Raw genomic sequence first — 26,118 nt, forward strand, 5'->3', positions numbered from 1 at the left:
CGAAACAAAGGGTACCAGGTTACGTAATAGGAATGGGAGAAGAGTGACAATATGAACTGGCAAAGTTGGGGAAGAGAGTTTGGGAAAGAGAGTAGGGAGCTGAATGGGGTACAATGTCTTACCTTTGAAGCCAGAAAGGTTTTTGCAAAGTGGAAGAAAATACCTCATTCCACAGGAGGAACACTTATGGAACACTTATATTCTTTACATCTATGTTTTATTATTTACATGCATTTTAATATATCTAATGTTGTAAGCAAGCCCTATCGAACAATCACCTTCGGTAACGGACGATATTCTGATAATTGACTGATATTTGTACTGTGATTAATAAGTCACGACCCATTCCATTCCCAATGTAACTATTACTTTGGGTGTGTCATATCAATGCCATTAAATATTAGTTTCAATTCCAGTCAGATTCATTGGAAAAGCACTGAAAAAAAACCTGCAAAGTTAGACATCTTGAAGCAATAACTTCAGTCATGAGTTTTAATTCAGGGCTGTTTTTCAGTTGCATATCATTACATATAGTCAGCTTTCCTAGCTGTGTAGGTGCACAAGTATGAACTCAAAAGGTAGATGCCTTGGGACTGGCTTTAGTTTAGAATTTACCAGAAAGAAAGAACACAGTTTGAATGAAGATCAGTTTATCACCCCTGACAATTTTATACAATTGCCTAACAGTCTAGTCAATATTGTTTTAGGTGAAAGGTACCTGAGGCACAAAGTTCGATTGCAGGACAGTCATTACATTTTGACTGGATATTAATCATTGTGTTAGAGATATTGCGCTATTTAATGGTGGGGGAGTGGTGTCTCAGAATCTCTCGTCTGCTTCCAATAAAAGCAACAAAGAAACACTTTCTCCTCTCCGACAAGAAGCCATTCTCTAAATTTTCTTCCCAGAGTTTGAACCCCTCCATGTTACTTCCGGTATTTCAATATTAATCATAGTACATACCTGTTTGTATGAAAGCCACTGATAAGGCTGTTTGGGCTTCCTGTAACCCAGACAAGGTCCATTACCTGACAGAAAAAAAAATAATATTTGACACTAAGTACTGAATGAAGCAAAAAAACAACTCTCTCCAATTGCAAGACTGAGAGTATTGTAATACCTGACACATGTAGACCTCGCTGGAAAGCTTCGTAGAGTGTTCTGGCATCATCATAAAAGTAGGAAATCACATCATCATCCTTCAATAGTGCACATCGTCGGGCACGCCCACCATGCTGAAGTTAAAAAAAAAAAATATATTTTTAAAGAATAAACTTACTTCAGTGAAAGCTTAATCTTCCGCCGAGGTGTTTTGAAGACAGATAATGCCGGAAGTCCAGACTGAAAGAGTGCATCAGTATTGAATACTCCCAAGTCAGTTCATAGCATGTTCAGATACAGCAGAATGCTCACACTGCTCTACCTCAGTGCCATCTAAGAAAAAAAGATCGAGGGCAGAATTTTCCTGCTTTAAAAATAAACGGGCGGCAGGACCATTTCTGACTCCTGATCCCACGCCTTTTGGCCACATGTCCATTGGCCTGATCTTCTGGGAGGCCGCCTAATTGGCCGCCTCCATCTTGATGCACCCTCTGAAAGAGGTTTGAAATTTAGAATTGAAAAGGGAAGCCAGCGAGCACAGCAGTGAGCTGGCGATCAATACAGGTTAAGTGAAGGTTAAAACAGGAGGCCTGGCAGGCTGGCCATCTGCAAACAGCCCCAGTGACTTGCCCAGTTTTGCTTTCAGTGGGAGGCCATCCAGTACTGCACAGATTCCAGGGGTGTCCCCAAATCTCCTTATGTGGCTTAGTATCAATGATGCCCATGAAGCACTGGAGTGCTTCATTAAGTTAAAGACTCTAATGTTAGTTTTCTTCCCACTAATGGAGATGAAATATTTGTTTCATCGTCTTGAGGCCTCACGGTAGCATGGTGGTTAGCATCAATGCTTCACAGCTCCAGGGTCCCAGGTTCGATTCCCGGCTGGGTCACTGTCTGTGTGGAGTCTGCACGTCCTCTCCCTGTGTGCGTGGGTTTCCTCCGGGTGCTCCGGTTTCCTCCCACAGTCCAAAGATGTGCGGGTTAGGTGGATTGGCCATGCTAAATTGCCCGTAGTGTAAGGTTAATGGGGGGATTGTTTGGTTACGGGTATACAGGTTACGTGGGTTTAAGTAGGGTGATCATTGCTCGGCACAACATCGAGGGCCGAAGGGCCTGTTCTGTGCTGTACTGTTCTATGTTCTATGTTGACTGGATCAGATTGGATTTAAAATCGATAATTTATGAATTGCCACAAAGCATTGTAAAAGTTCCTGAACTAGCATAAAGAATAAAGTTCAGTACCTTGTGTGATAGCCAACCACCCAAACCAGGAATATGCAAGATTGATTCTCTAGTTTGTAATGGTTTAGCTGACCAGGGTTTGACAATGGACATTAAATTCAACCACAGTATTCTTCGGGGAAAACTTACAAATACAAGTTATCATATGACTGAAGGAAACACCAAGACTGGTTCAATGAGAATGACCACACTGGTTTGAAGAAATACGTCCAGAAAGCCATGTGGCTTACAACCAACATGTGGAACAATAGACATGATTTTCACTGCTCGGCAACTTCAAGAGAAATGCCAGGGGCAACAGCAACCATTCTACGTGGCCATCATTGATCTGACCAAGTACTTTGACACAGTCATTTGGGAAGTTCTGCAGCCTATCAAAGACTGACTGTCCAGAGAAATTCATCCACATCCTCTGACTCCTCCACGACAACATGTCAGCAACAGTCCTCACCGATGGAAATAAAACAGAAACCTTCAAGGTCAAGGTTGAATGTGTCATCATCCTCAGTCTTTTCTCCATCTTCTTTGCCACTATCTTTCACTTTGTCAAGAACAAACCGCTCAGTGGAGTGGATATTATCTATGGATGGATGGAAAACCTTTCAACCTCAACCAGTTGAAATCCAAGAAGGAAACTACACTGACATTGCTCATGGAGCTCCAGTATGTGGATGGCATCGCCATCTCCACTCTCTGAGAAGAGAATCTCCAAGCCATGCTTGACACCTTCGCAGAAGCATACTGAAGAATCAGTATCAGTCTCAACCTCAAGAAGGCTCAAGTTCTTTACCCGAATCCCCAGACACCTAAACCTCTCTGTAGCTACCGTAAACGGCAATGCCCTCAAATTGGCATCCAGGTGCCCCCCCATTCACTGGAAACACCTTTCTCTTCCCAACATTCAAGTTGTACCCGGAGGCTCCAAATCTCTCCAACAGGCCCAGGATCCTGCCCATACTCTCCAGCGGGTCCGACACAAACAACAGTAGGTTGTCTGCATACAATGACACTTGTTGCTCACTGCCCCCCCTCCCAATCTGTCGCCACTTAGCTGACCCTGAAGGGCCATCGTCAAGGGATCAATCGCCAGTGTGAATAACAGTGGCGACAGCGGATACCCCTGCATCGTTCCCCTGAGCAATCCGAAACCTGGTGAAGTCATTTCATTCATGCGTGCACTTGCGACCGGGGACACATACAGCAGACTTCCGCCCAAACACAAACTTCCGCCCAAACCCAAAATTTCCCAGAATTTCAAACAAGTACCACTGCACCATAATCACATTTAACAGCCTCTTGATATTGCTAGAGAGCTGCCTGCCCTTCACAAAACCCGTTTGATCCTCAGAAACCACCCCCGGCACACACACCTCCCTACTGTTTGCAAACACCTTAGCCAATACTTTCATGCCCACATTCAACGATGAGAGGGGATTGTATGACCCACACTCCAGCGGGCCCTTACCCTTCTTCGGAATCAGTGTAATCGATGCCTGTATCTGCTGACAACTCCCCCTTCTCCACCGCCTCACTAAACATCGCCAGCAAGTGAGCTGCCAACTTGGTCACAAACACCTTATAAAACTCCACCGGAAAGCCGTCCAACCTCGGTGTCTTTCCCGACTGCATTTTCCTGATACTGTCTATCACCTCCCTCAGCCCCCGTGGCTCCTCCAGCGCCTGTCTCTTCTCTTCCTCCAACTCTGGGAACTCCAACTCATCCAAATACCGTCCCATATCCCCCCCCCTCTCCATCTTGCTCGGCATTATACAGCTTCTCATAATATACCCCGAACACCTCATTCATTCACCCCGGCTCCGACACCACCACCCCATTCCCCGCTCACACCCTTAGAATTTCCCGAGGCACCACCTGCCACTGCAGCTGGTGGGCCAACATGAGGCTCGAGTTCTCTCCATACTCATACTTCAGCCCCCTCATCCTCCGTAGCTGCCCCATGGCTTTGCCCGTTGTTACCCTATCAAACTGCCCTGCAACCTTTTCCTCTCTGCCAACAACTGCTTAGTGGAAGTGCTCCCACGTATCTCTTATCCACCTCACCTATCTCGTCCGGCAGCCATCCATGCTCGTCCTTCCTCCTCCTATCCCTGTGAGCCTTGTACTAGATAATCTCCCCTCTACCCACCACCTGCAGCACCTCCCAGAATGTGGCCACCGACATCTCCCCATTTTGATCAAGCTCCACATAATTCCCAATCGCCAGTCTCACCTTTTCAAAAAATGCCCTATCCGCCAGGAGACTCGAGACCCTGGCCTCTGCACCTGCCCCGAGCTAAGCCTCACCTCCAGCCAAATTGGCGCATCACCAAAATCACAATTCCTGCCTACTCCGCCCCCACCACCCCCATCAGACCCGCCCAACTCACCACAAATGCACCTTAGAATACACCTTACACACGAGCGAGACAAAGGAGTACTCATTTCTCCATCCTCGACCTTCCCAAGAAGGTGAACCGGGCCCATCCAAGATAGCCCCCCTCTCTGCCCATGACCACGCTCAGCTCCAACTCTGCCACAAAACAGCAATAACACCCAACGTTTGCGGACTTAACCCTTCCATCCCGCACAACTTCAGTTCTCCCCAGCTTAAAGTCCCTTATAAAGTCATTCGCCTCCTCTGACGTCACAAAATAGTACTCCCGGCCATCAAACGTAACCCAAAGTCTTGCCGGTTCAGCACCCCAAAACAAATCTTCCGTTGATACAACACAGCCTTGGTCCTGTTGAATCCCACCGCCTCTTTGCCAGCTGCGCACCCATGTCCAGGTAAATCCCAACTCGATTACCCTCCCATTCACAGTCTCACCGCCCTGGCCCACCTCAGGATCTTCTCCTTGTCCACAAACTTGCGCAATTGCACAATCCCTGCCCGTGATGGCTCCCCTGTTCTCGGCTTCTGCCTGAAGGACCTGTGGGCCCGGTCCATCTCTGTGGCCTTGTCCAGCACCTTCTCCTCCACCAGCCCGGCCAGTATCCTCAGAACATTCTTTCCACACCCTCCGGCAGACCCACAGTCTGCAAGGTCTGCCATCTGGACCTGTTCACCTGATTCTGCACCTTCACCCGCAGCGACTTGCACAGATCCACCAAGATCCCCACCTCCACCTCCAAAGACACAATCCAATTCCTCTGGTGGACACCACCTTTTCCACCTCATGTATTGTCACACCTTGCGCCTCGAGGCACGTCTTCACCCTGTCCAATGACCCTCGCAGGAGGTGCCACTGCTTCCTCAATCGCCTTTGACCAATCGTCATGCATCTACTTCCCCTGCAGGTAAAATTCCTCCTTGATGAAGCTAATCAACTGCTCCATCTGAGGCGTTCCCAATGACGGCAACCCTTCCCCCTCTGCCATTCTCAAAATTGGTGCTGTGTCACAGTCTCCTCCAACTCCTTGGCCAGGTCCTTAACTGTCTTCTGCTGATAGCCAGTAGACATGCCAATCCTGAGGAGAACCTCTTCTCCTACACCTTCCGTACCACTTTTCTGCCAAAACTACCCCACTAACGGGTGTAAAGTGCCCAAACGAACCCTTCGAGCCGGAGCTGCCCTGTGCGCTATCACTCCCTCCATGGCCGCCATCGAAAGACCATAATTTCTTAGGTTGGCAATCATACACGTTTGCAAGTGATCTCCAAAGAAGAAGGAGGTTGAAGTATTATTGGGTAGCAATATCTGTGGAATTTTTTCGCAGCTTGAAAATCATTTAGAATAGGAAAGGGGATTAGGGAAAAGAAAAGTTCACTGTTAACAAGCAATTAAAATGGTTGGTAGTTATATTGCTTCTGATTTAAGGAGATGAACTCAACAATTCTAACTTGGGATTAAATAACATAAAAGATTTGCTCAGAATTACACATTTTCATCCACTGAAGCCGTTTTTATCATATGAATTCCATTACAATTGTTGTCTAACGTACCTTAGTTTCCACCGATTGCTTGGAAAGATCACATGTTGGTTTGACGGGCTTTGGCTTGGTTATCAGCGAATATAAAAATATACCAATCAAAACCAGAATAGGGACAGACAAGGTCAGGAGCACTATGCTCATCTTCTAAACCTCTGGAGAAAATGCTGAAAACCTGAAGTAATCCAACAAAATAAAACAAGTCAGTGAGACATTTTGCACAATTAATCATGTCAGAACATCTTGTTTGATAACAATATCAATCTCGATAGTTACTTTACTAATAGATTCAATTGACAGCTCATTCTATTTTGATCTCTCACACACATATCGATTGACAATCTCAAATAAATGCCTGAACTAAAACTAAAACAGCATGCAAAGTTGAATGAGTCTGGATATTTGGTATGCAAAAACAAAAAATATTTTATCACATGTGCTTGATATACTGCGGCCACATGCAAGCCACTAAAATAACTCAGCAGCCACGGTTCTCTTCTCATACTCTGATCATTAAATTGAACCAGCTTAAAGAATGGCAATCGACAAACTCCCCAGCTATCTTCCAGTGCATTCTAATAATTAGCCATCAGAAGGTCACGACAAAAGGTCAACACACAAATTGCCACAGACAATTAGCTCAGAAAGAAAATAGTTTATCTTTTTTTTTAAAATGCTGTGGGGAAAGAAAATGCTTGTGCTTCTTTTTATTAAACGCTGCATTTACATCCTGTTGCAATTGATTCCAATCTAATTAACTCTCTTTTATATCCTTTTTCCTCCCTTCAAGTTCTCCTTCCTTACATCATCCTTCCCCTTGCCCATGTTTCCATCTTTAATAGCCTTATGTTTATTGTACTGGAGGATTTTATTAATGACTTGCATTTCTAAACGAATGACTCATCGACATATCCCTGTGGACCGGGTGGAAAAGGTAAATCCTGTCATTAAAATTGAATTGGAAAGATGTAGGGCAAGAAATAGTGGTTTAATCCAGTTAGGTTTTAGGACTGATGTCAGAAGTGTTTTTCTCACACAAAGAATGAAAAGCAAATAGACTGGACTCCGTGAAAGATTAGTGAAGGCAAGTCAATGGAAGGGTGGGGAGGAGGAGCAACTCATACTAAAATGGATCAACTAAAATGGGCCCAATGACCTGCCTTAAGCATAATTATCCTGTGATATTAATGGTTTTGTTGCGATTGAAGACAGATGGAAACTTGTCTACCACCAGAACATCATTGGAGAAGAAAAAAAAAACCTCTTTTTTAATTGAAAAGCAATAATTCAATGTAGTTAGAACAACAACTAAAAATGGAACAAATGAAAACCAAATTAAAAGCTCAATATCTTCAGGGACATTCACGAATAAATATACAAGGTGTAAATAGGAATCATTTTGTAATGTGCCACTTCTTCACGAAAAGTGACATCAAAAGAAAAAATATTTTACAGAATACCGTGATATACCTCAAATATTCTTACCATTTACCTGTGTAAGAATTAATGATTCTTAATAAGGCAATTAGAAGTAGGACCAGGTGTAGGCCATTCAGCCTTTGAACCTGCTCTGTCATTCGATAGGATCATGGTTGACAGTCCTCACATCCACTTTCCTACCCTTTCCCCATAACCCTTGATTCCCTTATTGATCAAGAATCTATCTAACTCAGCCTTAAATATATGCAAGGACTTTGCCCCACAGCTATCTGTGGCAAGGAGGCCCAAAGACTCATAAGCCTCTGAGAGAAGAAGTTCCTCCTCATCTCGGTCTTAAATTGGCACCCTTTATTCTGAGACTATTGCCCTCCGTTACCTCAAGTTATGCTTTAATCCTGTGAGTGCTGCAATTCTATTCCTCTGAATGCTTTCAGTTAGCAGGAGTTCCAATATACCTTATTAATGATGTCAAAAACTCACCAAAGGATGACAGTATCCTTCCAACCTCCAAGTCATTATTGTTACTGGCATAAAAATGCATTTTAAATTGTTTGTTAGGAAAACAAATGGTGGTTTTTGTAACATTGTAAGATTGACAAGGGAGCAGAAGAATCAATTAAATTGACATGGAATTAAGAGTGTATTTTAAACGGTTCTTAATCAAGATTCCAAAAAACTTCTTGATCTTCACCCAGGGATCATATCAGAAAACCTGAGCTGTAATTTTGATTTATCCCTACACATTCCTTACCTGGTCTGGTCTACATGTGATTCAGAACCCAAAGCAATGTGGTTGACTCTTAACTGCCCTCAGGGATGGGCATTAAATGCTGGCCCAGCCAGCGACGCCCACATCCCACGAATTAATTAAGACAAAATCCTAGAATTACCATGCCACTTTCCTTGAATGAAAGATGCCTGCTAATTTCTAGAACTGAAAAATTAATAGCAGTTCAGTCAACAGCATGAAAAGAAAAACAAATCAGCGAATGTACCACAATGATTGTATGTTTGTACTCAATAACTTAAAAAAATCATGGGCGGGATTCTCCGTGAATTGGCGCAATGGCCCGAAACCTGCGCCAAAAACGGCGCAAATCACTCCGGCGTCGGGCTCCTCGAAACGTCGTGAATTCTCCAGCCGGGAATGGCCTAGTAGTGGCGTGATGCCATTCGCGACGGCATCACCCATCATGGACGCGCGTGGCGTCACTGCACAAAAGACGCCCCCCCCCCCCCGGAGACCTGGCAAAACCACGTAGCGCCAAGTGAGACCCCCCACTTCCCCATCCCCCCCTTCCCACATATCCCCCTACTCCCATATCCGCCCTTCCCCCATATCCCCCTTCACCCATTTCCCCCTTCACCCATATCCCCCTTCCCCCATATCCTCCCTTCCTCCATATCCCCCCTTCCCCCATATACCCCTTCCCCCATATCACCCCATATCCCTGTTCCCCCATATCCTCCCCTTCCCCATATCCCCCACCCCATATCCCCCTTCCCCATATCTCCCTTCACCCATACCCCCTTCCCCCATATCCTCCCTTCCCCCATATCCCCCTTCCCCCATATCCTCCCTTCCCCCATATCCCCCTTCCCCCATATCACCCCATATCCCTGTTCCCCCATATCCTCCCCTTCCCCCATATCCCCCCACCCCATATCCCCCTTCTCCATAGCCCCTTCACCATATCCCCCTTCACCCATATCCCCCTTCCCATATATCCTCTCTTCCCCCATATCACCCCTTCAACCATATTTTACATAGAACATACAGTGCAGTAGGAGGCCATTCGGCCCATCAGGTCTGCACCGACCCACTTCAGCCCTCACTTCCACCCTATCCCCATAACCCAATAACCCTCCTAAACATTTCTTTTGGATACTAAGGGCAATTTAGCATGGCCAAACCACCTAACCTGCACGTCTTTGGACTGTGGGAGGAAACCGGAGCACCCGGAGGAAACCCCACGCAGACACGGGGAGAAAGTGCAGACTCCGCACAGCCAGTGACCCAGCGGGGAATCGAATTTGGGACCCTGGCGCTGTGAAGCCACAATGCTATCCACTGTGCTACCGTGCTGCCCATATCCCCCATATCCCCCTTCCCCCATATCCTCCCTTCCTCTATATCCCCCCTTCCCCCATATCCTCCTTCCCCCATATCCCCCTTCCCCCATATCCCCCGACCATTGTCCCCATCATCCCGGCTGGCCTGGTGTACAGGGAACTGGATGTCGCGGTCAGCAATGACATATAGGGCGTCAGTCACTGCACAGACGCGCCGGTGCACCGATGCCTGCGAGATGCCGGACAGATCCCCACTCGGTGGGTGGAATGACCCCGTGGCATAAAAGTTCAGGGCCACCGTAACCTTGACGGCCATGAGGAGAGGGTGTCCTCCCCAGTGCCACGCGGTGCCAGGTGTGCCATGTGGTGGCAGATGTGTGCCACGGTTTCCCGGCTCATCCGGAGTCTCCTCCTGCATGCCGGTACGTGAGGTCCTGGTACGACAAGCGGGGCCGGTACACACGGGGCCTCATCGGGTGTCTCCGTCACCGTGGCACCACCATCACCTCCTGCTCCTCCTCGTCCTGTTGTGCGGGCGGTCCTCCAGCCTGAGCGGCTGCCACCTGTCTCCCTGTGGCACGCTCCTCTGCGGTAGCCTCCGCCGCCTCCCTAGCACGCTCCAGCTCCAGCTCCCCCAGGGCAACATGTAGAAGTGCAGCTCCCGCCACGAAGCCCAACATTGCTGGGTGATGACCAAACATAACGGCCTGCAGGAGTTGGGGGGGGTGGGGGCGGGGATAAATGACATCTCACCATTGCCCATACACCCCCCCGCATCCAGGTGCCATGGGCTGCATGTTGCCAGCTGGGACATGGCCAGGCGGACACCACCCCCCCTCCCCGGCACACACCATCCCCAAACCTCACCCCCCCCCTCCCCAGCACGCACCCTCCCCCCCTCCCCAGCACGCACCCTCCCCAACCTCCCCTCCCTCCCCAGCACGCACCCTCCCCAGCAACCCCCTCCTCCCCGACACGGACCCTCCCCAACCACCCCCCCTCCCCAGCACGCATCCTCCCCCCCTCCCCAGCACGCACCCTCCCCAACCTCCCCCCCCCTCCCCAGCACGCACCCTCCCCAACCACCCCCCTCCTCCCCGGCACGCACCCTCTCATCACGCCCCCTCCCCTCCCCCCAGCCCCTCCCACCAGCTCCCCCAAGCCCCTACCCCCAGCCCCTCCCCCCAGCCACTCCCTCCCCCCACCAACCCCCAGCCCCTCCCAACCCCCCAGCCCCTCCACCCGCCCAGCCCTTCCCCCCAGCCCCTCCACCCCAGCCCATCCCCCCAGTCCCTCCCCCTCGGCACGCACGCTCCTGCGACCCCCCCCCCCACCACCACCTGCGGCCGTGCCGTCACTTCTCTGGCGGCCGCCCGACGCCGGACTCTGCCTCCGTGCTGGCCAGCGTCAACCAGCACGACTGATTGACGCCGTTAAATAGGTGGTTTGATTTACGCCGGCGTGACCTGTGGTCATGTCGACGGGACTTCGGCCCATCCGGCCCGGAGCCTTGGGGCGGCCCCGGGACCCGTTGTGTCGCGCCAGTCCTCGACATTCTCCGAGGCGCGCGCCGGGGGTGGGGGGGGGGTGTGTCGGAGAATCCCGCCCTGACTTCTGGCTGAATTTTAGGCAATAGGCAAGCATTTTAAGTAATCTAAACTGTATTACAAAGTATTGTGTGAAACTATTTGCCAAATAATTATCAGAAAAAAATGCCAAAATCACGCCTATGAATTAAAAAAAATTGTTTATGGTGCCATAAAATGTGATGAGGATATGAGTGGTGTACAAAAGGTCTTGTTCAAACATATTAGAAGATCATTTCCTGTGCAGACTACATGAATGGCATTGATAAATGAAGCAATGTGATTATTACTTTATCTCCCGGGCAAAGTTTAACTGTAAATTTTTAAGGCTAACATTGCAGTTCAAGCAAAAGATGAGGCTTGATGTCAACTAATGATGGTCCGGGCATTTCAATGGTAATGATGACCAAACTATCAATGATTGCTGTCTTCCTCTCAAACTTGACTCCTCTCAAACAAACAGCAACTCCTGAAGTATGTACATGAACAGTTAAAAGCAGAAATCCAGAAGTTACTGCCAGTGATTTTTTGCTTCTGTTCCCTCATAAATTTCAAAGTTGGATTAAGCCTCACCCACCTTCCACTCGGTGAAAGGTAAAATTAGTTTCTTTGCTCTGCTTCCCGCAGTCTTAGCTAATTAGCATTTACTTCTCTCTCTGAATGAACTGCAAACAAAGACACTTGTTCATAGAGGTGAAAATACTGAAGAATGAATCAACCCAGACTTACCTCATGTAATTCTTACCAATTCAAGAACAGAATTGAGGGATACAGAAGAAAGTCATTTATTGCTGCCTTTGTAGTCAAATAGTGAAAAAGACAGTGAGAGGGTTAAGAATCTTGTTGAAACTATTTCTAGAGAAAGGATTTTAGTAAAAAGAGCTGTTTGAAACACCAGAATGTCAAAAGGCACAATGTATCAAGACAATTTTAAAGACTTCACTAAAAGGAAGGACTGCTTTAGGAGTTTTACAGATTGAGTAAATTTACTTACTCATGTGGGGAAATATAGCATGTTAATTTTTTGTTTTTATTATGGATTATGGGCCCCATTTGTACAACCTGGATTACTGTTAGGAATTTGGGAAATTAACAAGGTTAACATAGAACATACAGTGCAGAAGCTGGCCACTCGGCCCATCGAGTCTGCACCGACCCACTTTAACAAAACAAAATAACAGACAAGTAACAAGACTAGCGGGTGTCTAGAGGAATAATGAGATGCGATCTGCAAAGTAATATTAGCAGGCGTCTAGAGGCATTGAGATGGGAATGGCCATATCAGAAACATTGTTTACCAGAGATCAGTGGAGCTATAATAATAATAATCATTATTTATGTCACAAGTAGGCTTCATAAAACTGCAATGAAGTAACTGTGAAAATATGCAAATGTAACTTCTAAAGGCAAGGAGTTTGACAGATGTAGACAGCCGAATCCACAGGGATATCAAAGAGACTGAATAGTACAGCTGCTTGCATCCTTTAAAACAGAGATGAGGAGGAATTTCTCCAACCGGGGGATAGTGAATCTGTGGAACGCTTTGCCGCAGAAGGCTGTGGAGGCCAAATCACTGAGTGTCTTTAAGACAGAGATAGAAAGGGCAGCACGGTGGCCTAGTGGTTAGCACAACCGCCTCACGGCGCTGAGGTCCCAGGTTCGATCCCGGCTCTGGGTCACTGTCTGTGTGGAGTTTGCACATTCTCCCCGTGTCTGCGTGGGTTTCGCCCCCACAACCCAAAAATGTGCAGAGTAGGTGGATTGGCCACACTAAATTGCCCCTTAATTGGAAAAAATAATTGGGTAATCTAAATTAAAAAAAAGAAGACAGAGATAGATAGGTTCTTGATTAATAAGGGGATCAGGGGTTATGGGTAGAAGGCAGGAGAATGGGGATGAGAAAATATTAGTCGTGATTGAATGGCGGAGCAGACTCGATGGGCCTAATTCTGCTCCTATGTCTTATGGTCTCATTGAGGAAGGAGGCTAGTTCACCATACAACAGTCAGGCAGGCCATTACATATATGATCTGAGCCATGGAGGCCTCTTCCATTTAACATTCAGAGCCACAGCAGGTTGAAGATATTCTCTCTAAAAGCTGCAGTTTTGTGCCTTCGCCGAGCCAGGAAGAGATGTTTTCCCAGGCTTGGTCACCCAAGTGGTATTGTGTGGTAATCATTAAGTGGAGTTGACCTGTAGAGTTACAAAAACCGGATGTTGTTTGGGAAAAGGGGGAACTCAGTGAGTTCAGGGAACATGGTATATTTTTGGAACAAGAGATAACTTCAGATAAAGCGGTATGTTTAGTTATTAATACACATGTGTTATACAGTCTTTAGTCATGAGTTTTTTTCTTTTACTTCAATAAATAGTCTTTATTAATTGTTTACACAATGACTGGACTGGTTACTCACTGGGTTGTACATGTTTCCTCACATCATTCCAAACAAAAATACACAACTAAGAACCAGTGTCTCAAGTTCTCCTTCGGAGGTTTGAGTCATTCTCTCAGATTTTTTTTTTTATAAATTTAGATTACCCAATTATTTTTTCCAATTAAGGGGCAATTTAGTGTGGCCAATCCACCTACTCTGCACATTTTTGGGTTGTGGGGGTGAAACCCACGCAGACACGGGGAGAATGTGCAAACTCCACACGGACAGTGACCCAGAGCCGGGATCGAACCTGGGACCTCAGCGCCGTGAGGCAGCTGTGCTAACCACTAGGCCACCATGCTGCCCTCATTCTCTCAGATAACATCAGTGTGGTTCTTAACAATTACACTATTGTACAAAGAGATATAGCCAACCCAAATCAATTCCTGTAAAAGTAAGATAATTAGACCACTTACACAAGAATTGAACCCACTGAACCTAAGATGTTATCTACGACACACTTCAGTAGGAATCTGGTCCAAGCTTCAGCTTGCCAGCAGGAAATCAAGTGCGACCTCGGCAATGAAAAGCTCCCTGAGGCGAAAACAAATGTCAAAGTGCCATTGGATGGCAGGGTGCTTCTCAGCTGCCGACAAACACTCCACTAAATAAGCCATTCAGCGGACTTAACTACAGTCAGCTGACTCGCAGCCAACATATCCACCAATTTGCTCTATTGCACAATGTACAAAAAAACTAAATGATTTAGGCTTAGTACAGGTGTACACTCATATTTCCATCTATCCTTATATTCCAAGTACCAATCAGTACAGATTGCTGCTTGAATATTGTACAACTGCTGTGCCATATCATAGAGTTTCATGAAAAATTCTGAAAAGTTGAGTTCAATTTTCTGCCAGAAAGTTATGACAATTTTGCAATATGGCGCAGCACTTTATTTATTTATTTTTTAAAATTTAGAGTACCCAATTCATTCTTTCCAATTAAGGGGCAATTTAGCGTGGCCAATCCACCGAGCGTGCACATCTTTGGGTTGTGGGGGGTGAAGCCCATGCAGACACGGGGAGAATGTGCAAACTCCACACGGAGAGTGACCCAGGGCCGAGATCGAACCTGGGACCTTGGCACCGTGAAGCTGCTGCCCCTGGCATTGCAATTTATGATTAAGTGGTAGAATACTTAAACATTGATTAGACAGAATCATGTTTGGCAATGTCAGTATGTGCTTGATCGCTTTGTTGCAATAAGAGATAAGCAACTGATTAAGGTTTAAATAATAGCCAAGCGCTTTAAACTCCTATTGCAGAGCTAAACGTGTTCAATCAAAATCTACAGGCGGAGTAAATGGTCGACAATCAATCGCTTTTCACAGAATCACAGAAATTACAGTGCAGAAGGGGTCCATGCAGCCCATCGAGTATGTTCCAGCCCTTGGAAAGAGCACCCGACTTAAGCCCACACCTCCACTTTATCCCTGTAACCCAGTAACCCTGCCTAATATTTTTGGACATAAGGGGCAAATCAGCACGGCCAATCCACCTCACCTGTGTATCTTTGACTGTGGGAGGAAACCGGAGCACCTGGAGGAAACCCACGCAGACACGGGGACAAAGTGCAGACTTCATACAGTCACCCGAGACCAGAATTGAACCCAGGACCCTGGAGCTGTGAGGCAGCAGTGCTAACCAGTGCCACCATGCCACTTTTGACTAATAGAACATAGAACATACAGTGCAGAAGGAGGTCATTCGGCCCATCGAGTCTGCACAGACCCACTTAAGCCCTCACTTCCACCCTATCCCCTTAATCCAATAACCCCTTCTAACCTTTTTTTTGGTCACTAAGGGAAATTTATTATGGCCAAACCACCTAACCTGCACGTCTTTGGACTGCGAGAGGAAACCGGAGCACCCAGAGGAAACCCATGCAGACACGGGGAGAGAGTGCAGACTCCGCACAGACAGTGACCCAGCGGGGAATTGAACCTGACATCCTGCCGTTGTGAAACCACAGTGCTATCCACTTGTGCTACTGTGCTGCCCAGCACCGTATTTGAACTGGGGCTTTATTAACATTATGGTAAATGCTGTAGCCAATCAGAACCCTGAGCTTTCATTCATTAAGAATAAGTAAAGACTTCAAAACAGTTAAATATTACAACTGATTATTTTGCAAAGATTTCAGTAAATAGGTCAATGACAAAGATTGTAAAAGGGACTGTAATGCTAAAGTTAAGCATATGAATGCTAGTTACAGTTACCTATATTGACCATTATGTCATCAATTTTAACACTGTTTCCCCATTTTGTTCCTTAAAGCACAGAAGAATCTGCTCGTTGTGAACTAGCTACTCTGTTACCAAACCCGAGGTGACTTCAATAAATGAAAGATTTGTTCAGCGAATACTGAAAGTCATCACAACCAATGACCAACTAAATTAAAGCTGCGATGATTGTATGTTGTTAGCAAAAAATGTGAGGCAACCTAAACACTGGTTTAGTGTACCTACAGTACTCTAACTGTTTAGTACAAATGTGTTCATATAAAAGACGTTTTAAAGCTGAACACATTGTACAGAATAAATCTACACTGTAAACTAAAACTAATACACATAGCAGCCGAATGAAGTAATACATTTACTAATAAATCAAACAGCTGTCAGCTAAAAATGTACAAGTTCATATCAGATAATAGAAAGATTAGCGCTGTGACCTAAGTTACTTTGCTGGGTTAGTTTGGGGAAATTTGTTTGCGAAGGAAAATTGTTAGTGGACAAAATTTAATTTAAGTTCAATTCAAGTTTAATCCAGTGAGCATAGTTTGTTTGTGACACAGACTGAATCTCGTTGCTACATTCTCAGCAGATACACAAGTATCGTGCTTTCAATTTATCCGTCAGGTAATTTGCTCAGGTGTTGGCACTGCTAATGATGTTTGGACACGCACTATGTTTACTCACTGGAATACAATACTGCATTTGTTTCTGAATCTGTATAATGAATGGATTTAATGTTGGCTTCCCAACTTCAGCAATTAAGAGTGCTATCAAAATATATTTGGCATGACTGTTGATTGTTGCTATTTTGAATGGATTTCAGCATTAAAGACGATTGTGCATAAACAGTCATCATCATTCTAATTTAAAGAATTAATCTAAAAGCGAAATCAAAGGATCTAGATTTGTTTGAATTGAGTTGCGACAGTTACAGAAAAGAGAAACAAATGGAAATGGAAATCGCTTATTGTCACGAGTAGGCTTCAATGAAGTTACTGTGACAAGCCCCTAGTCGCCACATTCCGGCGCCTGTACGGGAATCGAACCGTGCTGCTGGCCTGCTTGGTCTGCTTTAAAAGCCAGCGATTTAGCCGAATCAAGTAGAATGTTAATTTGTAAAAGATTTATATCAGATAGTTAAGTAAATCTGCACATCGAAATGATGAGGAGCGAGTGGAAGATATTTTTTAAAATTCCTGTGTCTTGCCATCTTCTTATCATAAGTGACGGGCTCAATTTGTCAGGATTAAAGCATTGTCCATTTGTGCTATATTAACAAGGAAGGAAGCAATTTTACATACCAATCAGTGCGACAGTCAACAACTGTGAGTCGAAATAATGGAACGTAAACATTGAGGCTGAACACCCTACCTTTATTGCCGGAGGTTCTTTGTGACTGGGAATCCAAGTACTAGTCTGGGTTTAAAGTTTACATGTGCATATATATATACATGCAGTTACTGCCCGCACAGCACTTACTCAAGACACACTTTTTCCGTTCTGGAATGTCACTCCTGCAACACATGGCTAGTAGCCAACTTTTGATACTGCGCCCAGGTAATCTTTGAACCTCTACTGAGAGGAGTTCCAAGGTTCACTTAACTCAAACAATTCTGATAGTAGTTCTGAACTCAATCAGTTTTATTTTTCATCTTTAACTCCTTCAATCAGACTTGGCTTCATTCAGCATAGGTCCTAGCTCAATCCTAATACATTAATTGAAACGTTTCAGGACACAATTATTTAAATTAAGGTGCTCTTTCTTGATTTGAGTTTGTGATGTACATTTGGAACTACTTCTATCATCATGGACCTATATAGAATCGTTGATATTTAGGATGCAGAAGGAGGCTATTCAGCCCAAGGTGTCTATGCTGATCAAATAAGAGCTTTTCACCTTAATCCACATCCCTGATACAGTAGGTTACAGTACTTCATATTCATGTATTTATTAAATGGGATGAGGGTTGCTGTCTCTACCATCCTTGCTGGCAGTAAGTTCCAGATTCCCACTGGGTGGAAATATTTTTCCTTAACTCCACTCTAATCCTTTTACTTCAATTACTTCACTAACCCCTGATTATGTGTACGCCTGGACCTCATGGAGCAGTGGGGAATGACTTGGCGGCAAGTGTGTAGACTCAGTTTGTCCCCCTTCGGAACAGGTACCCTGGCTGAGACCCCATTGCTGCGATAAAATCAATTAAACCCACCACCAGGGCAACTTACAGGCTCCTGGCTTTTGAGACTGCTGACTGCTGACAGTGTCCTGCATATGCTCTGTGCATACCTGATCATGTGAATCCCAACTCAAACTGTCCCTCTGGAAACCTTCACATACCAGCAGTACCATCAAGGGGATGGGTGTGGCCATGCTCAATCACCGGCCAGCCAGACGTTGGCATTCCTCAGTGCATTCCTCAGAAGAGCAGCCCCACTGAAAAGGGATCAGGCGATTAGCAGTGCTCACCCCAAACAAAAGACACATAGCAATTATGGCCCATTTTATCCTTGGGGACACAGAAAGGACATAGTGAGACGCTGGTTGGTAGGATTTGGGGGCTTCTGTAGCTCGTGGCATGCGAGTGCAAGGCTCCCGGACAATACATTGTGGTAGTATGACTAGAGGTACTACGGTACCTGGGATTGTGAGCTGCTATTGGTGGAGAAGGCTCGCTGCTCATTGGCCCAAGTGTTGCTTTCTCATTGGTCAAGACAAAGGTAGCTCCGCCCAAGGAGGCGGAGTACAGGAACCAGTGTTTCCCAGCAGCCATCGTTCTTTCTGTACTCAAGCTGCTGGGGAAACATCTTGTAGATTAAAGCCTTCAATTCGGACTACTCCTTCCTTTCTGTGGTTATTGATCGCGCATCATACATGTGTTGGTTGTTCGTGCAGGGTGGGTTGCAAGGGAGATACAAACTGATGGGGTGTTGTTGGCCTGTAGGGGAATAGGGGCAGATGAGAGGAGTGATGCCAGGGGCACAGAGGTGGTTACTCACCCGAACTGTCCTTTATCTTCTATCAGTATTGTGTGCTAGTCTGTCTGGTGAAGGCTGGCGGCACTGACAACCTCTGCCATCTCATTCCACGTGCTGTTCAGTGTGGCAGGTTTGAGTCTTCGTCCCATCCTGGGGAAGTGGGTGTCCCTCCTTTCCATAATGGCGTCCAGCATTTGGTTGATATCCAACTCCTGGAACCTTGGGGCAGATCTTTTAGCTGCCATCTTATTGGCTGGAATGACAGTCTGCGGTGAGTGGAGTGCTTAAAAGCTGCTCCAGCTTGTCAGACTCTGAATGAGAATCCCAGCCCCAGCAAATCAGATGCCAGTGGGGCCGCGAATTCGGCGGGCTGAACGTGGACTGCGTGCTGGCCAATTTGCATGACCTGAATTTCTCATGTCCGGCACTCCTCAAGGGAGTGCGCTGTTCGCGCGATTCTACACTGGCGGCCACACTTAGTCCCCAAAACAGAGAATCCAGCCCCTGCTCATTGATTGATTTGATTTAATTTATTGTCACATGAACCGAAAAGTATTTTTCTGCGGCCGAGGGAACGTACATAGTACGTACATAGTAGACAAAAAGAATAATCAACAGAGAACATTGACAATATATGGCTTACATAGGATTACTTTAAAATCATTCAAACTTTACAACACAGAAGGAGGCCACTCAGCCATTTGTATTCATATCATCTTCCAAGCGATACCCAGCTTAATTCCATCTTCCTGCACTCAGTCCATTGTCCTCATGACTCTGTAAATAGACATCCAAGTATATTTCAAATATGATGAGAGTTTCTGCCTCTCGCATTTTATTGAATATGGGAGGACTGTGGACTGTGGGAGGAAACTGGAGCCACGCAGAGGAAATCCACACAGACACAGGGAGAATGTATAAACTCCACGCAGGCAATCACCCGAGGTTGGAATTGATCCTGGGTCCCTGGTGCTGTGAGGCAGCAGCGCTACCTACTGTGCCACCCCGTAGGGCAAGTCTCTGATCGCTTTAGCAGTTTCAGCTTTGGCTTTAGCTTGAATTTAGAGCAATAGATGTTCTAATTATCAAGAAGCCAAAACCAAAGTCGCAATATGATGAAAGTCAATGCATGACCATTTCCGGATTTGTTTTTACAATTATAACCTAGACTTAGGAACTGTGTACAAATTAGGTGAATTCTGTAGATCAGGCTAAACTGAAAATGTCAGTGATTCTGAGGCAAAACTCAGTAACTACAACAATATGCAAATAGGCAAAATAATGATTGGTCAATTTTAATGCAGACAAGTATTAGAGGAACAAATGGGAGACTTGAACACTTTATGACTAACTAGTTAAGTATGAGGTCAATGGTGATCAAAATGTTTTAGTAGCTTCTGCAATGTTGTAGTTCTTTCTCTAATCCACATTTCCTGCGTCTCAATGGAAGCAGGGTCCATGGAATTACCCATTATCTCCTATCATAACTCAGGGCTTCAATACCGTGCCACACATTAACTCAATTTTCTATTCTTCTTACAGCTTACGTCTTTTAACAAAACATAAACTCAATGCCACTTATCACTACTCCCTGATTTATCTACCATTTCTTCCGAATAATAATTTCACTGGTGCCTGGTTTTGATGGTCCATCTCTGACCTGCATTCTCTGGAAATACCTCAGCTGAAGGCACTCCGCTGTACAGACAGAACAATTTGTCCTAATAAGCTCCACTTAGTCATCTAAGGTTGCCCAGAGGCATCACTCACCCAGTCTGCCCTGAGGTGGCCTGATTTTGGCTTTATCATGTATACTTGCATGTCAAAACATTAGCATTAAAAGAATGTTGACTAACAGAGACCGGCAGTGAGGCTGGTTACAGATGGGGGTCAGATCATCCTCCAGCCTTTCAAGCAATGACAGTGATTTGTAGCTCATTATTAACAACATTATTCGAAGAAGGGGAGCAGGGAGTTCTTCCTATTTCCCTTGGCAATATTGATCCCCAACAGCTAAAATACAGATAAGCTGGCCATCCATCGCACTGCTCCTTGTGGGATCTTGCTGTGCTCAAACCGTTTCCCGTGTTTCTTACATCACAACATTGAATACGCTTCAAAAACAATTCATTGGCTGGACGGTGCTTTTGGATTTTCTGAACTTATGGAAGGTACTATATAAACGCAATCATTTCCTTTCTTTCCATAAAAGAAAGCTTGAAGTAGAAAAAAAAATGGTTGTGTGGAATTTTATCGTGGCATTGTGTAAGATCAGGCAATCTTGCATTTTGATAATTCTTCTCTCAGGAAATTGGTCTCCCAGAGCTTCTGAAGTTTGATGCCATGTCACTGATAAGTACAGTAAGGTTGTTTCCAAAGACTCTTTGGAGCTCAAAATCCACTTCTAATTTGGGGACTTTAATAGATCATTTCAACAAGCTGGCTCACGTATAGCTCTTCACAAAAATGAATTCCTATACCTTGCTTTTGTTTGGCTGGGTGGAGAAACATAGGAACATAGAAAATAGAAGTGGGAGTGGGCCATTCAGCCCTTCACGCCTGCTCCGCCATTCTTTATGGTCATGGCTGATCATCCATCTAGGCAACCTGTTCTAGCATTCACCCCATATCCTTTAATTCTTTTAGCCCCAAGAGCTATATCTTGGTTTCAAACTGCTTGCTGGGTAAAAAATTCAACAAGCCAACCACTCTCTAGGTGAAGAAATATCTCCTCATCTAAATGGTTCACCCCTTTTCCTTAGACTATGAACCCTAGTTCTGGACACCCCTGCCAATCCAGATCATCCTTCCTGCATTTACCTCATTAGAGTTTTATAGGATTCTATGAGATCCCCCCACATTCTTCTAAACTCCAGTGAATACAATCCTGACCAACTCAATCTCTCCTCATACTTCAGCCCCGCCATCCCAGGAATCAGTCTGGTAAACCTTCTCTACACTCCCTCTGGAGCAAGAATATCCTTTCTCAAATCAGGGGTGGGATTCTCCCCTACCCGGCGGGGCGGGGGGTCCCGGCGTTGCGGAGTGGCGCCAACCACTCCGGCGTCGGGCCTCCCCAAAGGTGCGGAATTCTCACATTGAGGGGCTAGGCCCACGCCGGAGAGGTTGGCATCACGTCGACTGGCGCCAAAACCGGCACAACGGCCTTTGATGCCCAGCGCCGGGGCTGGCCAAAAGGCCTTTGCCGGTTCGCGTAAGCGCCGGTGTGTCAGCTGCTGCTGACGTCACCACCGGCGCATGCGCGCTGGGGGATTCTCTTCCACTTCCGCCATGGTGGAGGCCGTGGCGGCGGTGGAAGAAAAAGAGTGCCCCCACGGCACTGGTCCGCCCGCCGATCAGTGGGCCCCAATCACGGGCCTGGCCACCGTGGGGGCACCCCCGGAGTCCGATCGCCCCTCGCCCCCTCCAGGACCCCGGGGGCCCACTCGCACCACCGATCCCGCCGCCACCAGAGGTGGTTCAAACCACGGCGGCGGGAGAGGCCTCCCAGCAGCGGGACTTCGGCCCATCGCGGGCCGGAGAATCGCCGCAGGGGGCTTGCCGCTCAGCGTGGCGCGATTCCCGCCCCCGCCAATTCCCGGGTGGCGGAGAATTTCTGCCACGGCAGGGGCGGGATTTTCGGCGGCCCCGGGCGATTCTCCGACCCTGCGGGGGGCCAGATAATTTCGCCCAAGGAGGCCAAAACTGCACACAATATTCCAGGTGTGGCCTCACCAAGGCTCTGTAAATTACAGCAAGACATTCCTGCTCCTGTGCTCGAATCCTCTGACTATGAAGGCCAACATACTGTTTGCCTTCTGCTGCACCTTGCTGTAAACCTGAAAATCTTTACCATAGATTGTAAATAGTTATAAATTATCAAAATGAAAATCCTTCTCGCCTAGGTATGGAATAAATTGTTTCTTAGTTCATGTATGTCCAGTCACTGACCATGACCATATACCCACATCATCATATTCAACGTCATCACGTCATCAGTGAGACGATATATAATGACTTTGCAAAGGCCAATCTTACCAAAAAAAACCCTTTATTGCAGTAACAGAAAAGGCTGCAGCTATGGCTTACAACACATGCATCCAAATCTGGGGACCTACGGAAATTTCAGTCCAGGTTGGTACAGAGGGGTTTTAGCTCCCACAATTCATTTCCTATTGGACGAGCTACTGCCCGCTCAATAGGGAAATTCATATTCCATGCAGCCATTCAAAATGGTACCCCTATCTACGAGGAGCTGGTCCTGCTGTCGAGCTCAGCTCCCCAGTGCAGGAAATCCACTTAAGTCGGGCCTTGGCGGGGAGAAATTCCCCAAGGCCCCGAAAAACCAGCAAAGGGCTGGTAAACAGCGGGGTGTATGAAATGAAAATCGCTTATTGTCACAAGTAGGCTTCAAATGAAGTTACTGTGAAAAGCCCCTAGTCGTCACATTCTGGCGCCTGTTCGGGGAGGCTGGCATGGGAATCGAACCGTGCTGCTGGCCTGCCTTGCTCTGCTTTCAAAGCCAGCGATTTAGCCCTGTGCTAAACCAGCCACCCTGTATCTCCGCGCTGCAGCAATACCCACTCTCAGAAACAGAGCTAATGCAACTAAACCATATCATCATGGCCATGGTCACCCCAATTATGATAGAACTGCTGGTAAATCATCATCCATTAGAAATGGAGGTAGACATCCTGTTTCTGACAATGGAGAGCAGACATTTGATCCCCTCCAAACTGGTATCTACTCCTCAAGTCTAGAAGTCAAGGCTAGCCATCTACATTTGGAGGACCGTTGCAGATTAAGGGCATCACAACGACCCCAGTGACCTACAGGCAACAATCAGCTCAATTTCCTGTTGTGCAGGAGCAGGGAGCAAGTCTAATGGGGAGAGATTGTCTCCAGAGTATCAGATATAACTGGCTAGAGATTTCCAGGCTGGGCATGGAAAGACTGTATGAAGTTATCATCAAATACCCTGAAGTCTTCCAGGATGGCCTTGGAAAAATAAAAGGAGCCAGGGCCACAATTTATGTCAACCCCGACACTAAGCCTAAATATTTTAGAGCAAGACCGGATCCATATTTCCTGTTAGAGAAAGTAGAGACCGAGATTGGGCTTCTGGGAAATCTAGGTATAATACAACCGCTGCAACTCTCAAAGTGGGCAGCGCCTGTCATCCCTGTCCTCAAGTCAGACAAATCGGCCCACCTCTGCAGGGATTATAAATTTACAATCAATTAGGTTTTCGAATTGGATAGGTACCCATGCCACGAGTATAAGATCTATATGCCAAGTTACCAGATGGCCAGACATTCACCAAGTTAGATTTGACCCCGATCTTCAACTTGAATTAGATGAGCCTTCCCACAAATGCATTACAATCTATACGCACGAGGGCCTGTATGAGTGTACACGTTTACCCTTTGCGATGTCGTCCGCGTGCGCCACATTCCAACAGGTCATGGAGAACATACTCCAGTGGCAGTGTACTTGGATGACGTTCTGCTCATGGGCACTTCAGAACGAGAGCACCTGTCAAAATGAGAGGAAGTCTTACAGCGGCTTTTGAAATCTGGGGTACATCTGAAAAGGGAATAAAGCCTTTTCCAAGTGAGCAAAGTGACTTATTTGGGCTATCGGATGGATAAAAAGCCTTACATCCAGTGGAAGACAAGGTGAGGGCCATCAGGGAAACACCAACTCCAAGAAACACAGAGGAATTGAAATCCTTCCTGGGACTAGTTAATTATCATGGGATGTTTAGAACAAATTTGGCCTCTTTTCTGCCTCCACTATACATACTATTGCGAAAGTACCAAAAATGGTCTTGGAAGGCATCAAACATGGAGGCCTTCAAGAAAGCAAAACAACAGCTGCTGTCATCCAATTTATTGGGCCATTTTGACCCCAAAAAGGAACTCATCCTGATTTGCAATGTTTCCCTTTACGGGGTTGGGGCAGTACTGTCACACCATTGGAAAGACGGAAAGGAAAGGCCCATTGCTTACACATCCAGGACACGCTCGGATGCCGAATAGAGGCATTCCCAAATCGAGAAGGAGGGTTTGGCGGTCATGTTTGGTATTAAAGATTTTCACCACTACGCTTATGGCAGGCATTTTAGAATAGTGATCAACCACAAGCCCTTATCGGGACTTTTCGAGGATAAGGGAATCCCCCTATTGCCTCCAGCCGATACAGCATTGGGCTCTGTTACTTGGAGCTTAAAGAGCGTTGCCAAGGAACGTGAATAGCTAACGCCGATGCCTTGAGTTACCTCCTGCAGCCCAGAAGCCGGCTCTCTTGCCGGAGGAGGTCACGATGACTCTAAATTTCTTACAGGCATTACCAGTGTCTGCAAAGGAAATCAAGACCTGATGCAAAAGGATCCAACACTGTCAAAATCGAAACCTATGATACTGAAGGGCAGAGATAAATTGTCTCAGATATTAGCAATACTGCTGCACTCGTATCCATTTACATTTTAATTTCACAATATTCAGGTTTTGGATATGCCCAAAAACATTATGGATCTCCCTGCATTCACAAAAACCTTGTTTAGCTCTTTGCAGTAGCTTGGCTTTGCTGTCTTTTGAGTAATCATGAGTTTCACTCACTAATTTGTAGACGTGACTAGATTATTTACTTGCATTGTTCTTCTTGCACCTTCTTGGTATAGGATAAGTTGGATAAGTTTTCTGAGCCTAATACACTTTGCCAATGTAACCCTTCTTGCTGGAGTTCTTGCAAGTATTCGATTCACTCCAGCATTCCCCCACTGAGTGTCCAACCTGTGTACAATGGTGATATGGTTGCACCTTTGCAGCCCATTCCAAGAGGTACCATTTTGTGGATCTTTGCTCCAGACCAAAACTGTGAGGCTTCTCTCGTTGCAAGCGTCACAGCTGTGGCAACGTCCACGGCAGGTTTCAGAGTTAAATCACTGACAGTAAGCAGCTTCCTCTGAATTGCTTCATTTTGTAACCCACAAACCAGCCTGTCTCGAAGAGTATCATTAAATGTTACACCAAACACACAATGTCTAGCTAACTTCCTTAAAGATGCTATCAATTGTAAACTGGTTTTGTC

The 26,118-nt window shown here is 46.1% G+C and overlaps 1 protein-coding gene across 2 annotated transcripts in view; it reads right to left on the reverse strand.

Moving 5' to 3' along the window:
- acsl5 (acyl-CoA synthetase long chain family member 5) overlaps window positions 1-17,562 on the reverse strand; it is a 62,392-nt gene extending 44,830 nt beyond the window's left edge. For both annotated transcript variants that reach the window (XM_038821539.1, XM_038821540.1), the window contains exons 1-4: window positions 17,419-17,562; window positions 6,289-6,451; window positions 1,122-1,236; window positions 965-1,029 (exon numbers count right to left, since the gene is read on the reverse strand). In XM_038821539.1, coding sequence (XP_038677467.1) covers window positions 965-1,029; window positions 1,122-1,236; window positions 6,289-6,420 — 312 coding nt within the window. In that variant the 5' untranslated portion in view covers window positions 6,421-6,451; window positions 17,419-17,562. The remainder of the gene's footprint in view (window positions 1-964; window positions 1,030-1,121; window positions 1,237-6,288; window positions 6,452-17,418) is intronic.
- Between the last annotated feature and the right edge of the window lie 8,556 nt (window positions 17,563-26,118).

Source organism: Scyliorhinus canicula, chromosome 16 (assembly GCF_902713615.1).
Source record: "Scyliorhinus canicula chromosome 16, sScyCan1.1, whole genome shotgun sequence".
NCBI classification, from domain to species: Eukaryota; Metazoa; Chordata; class Chondrichthyes; order Carcharhiniformes; family Scyliorhinidae; genus Scyliorhinus; species Scyliorhinus canicula.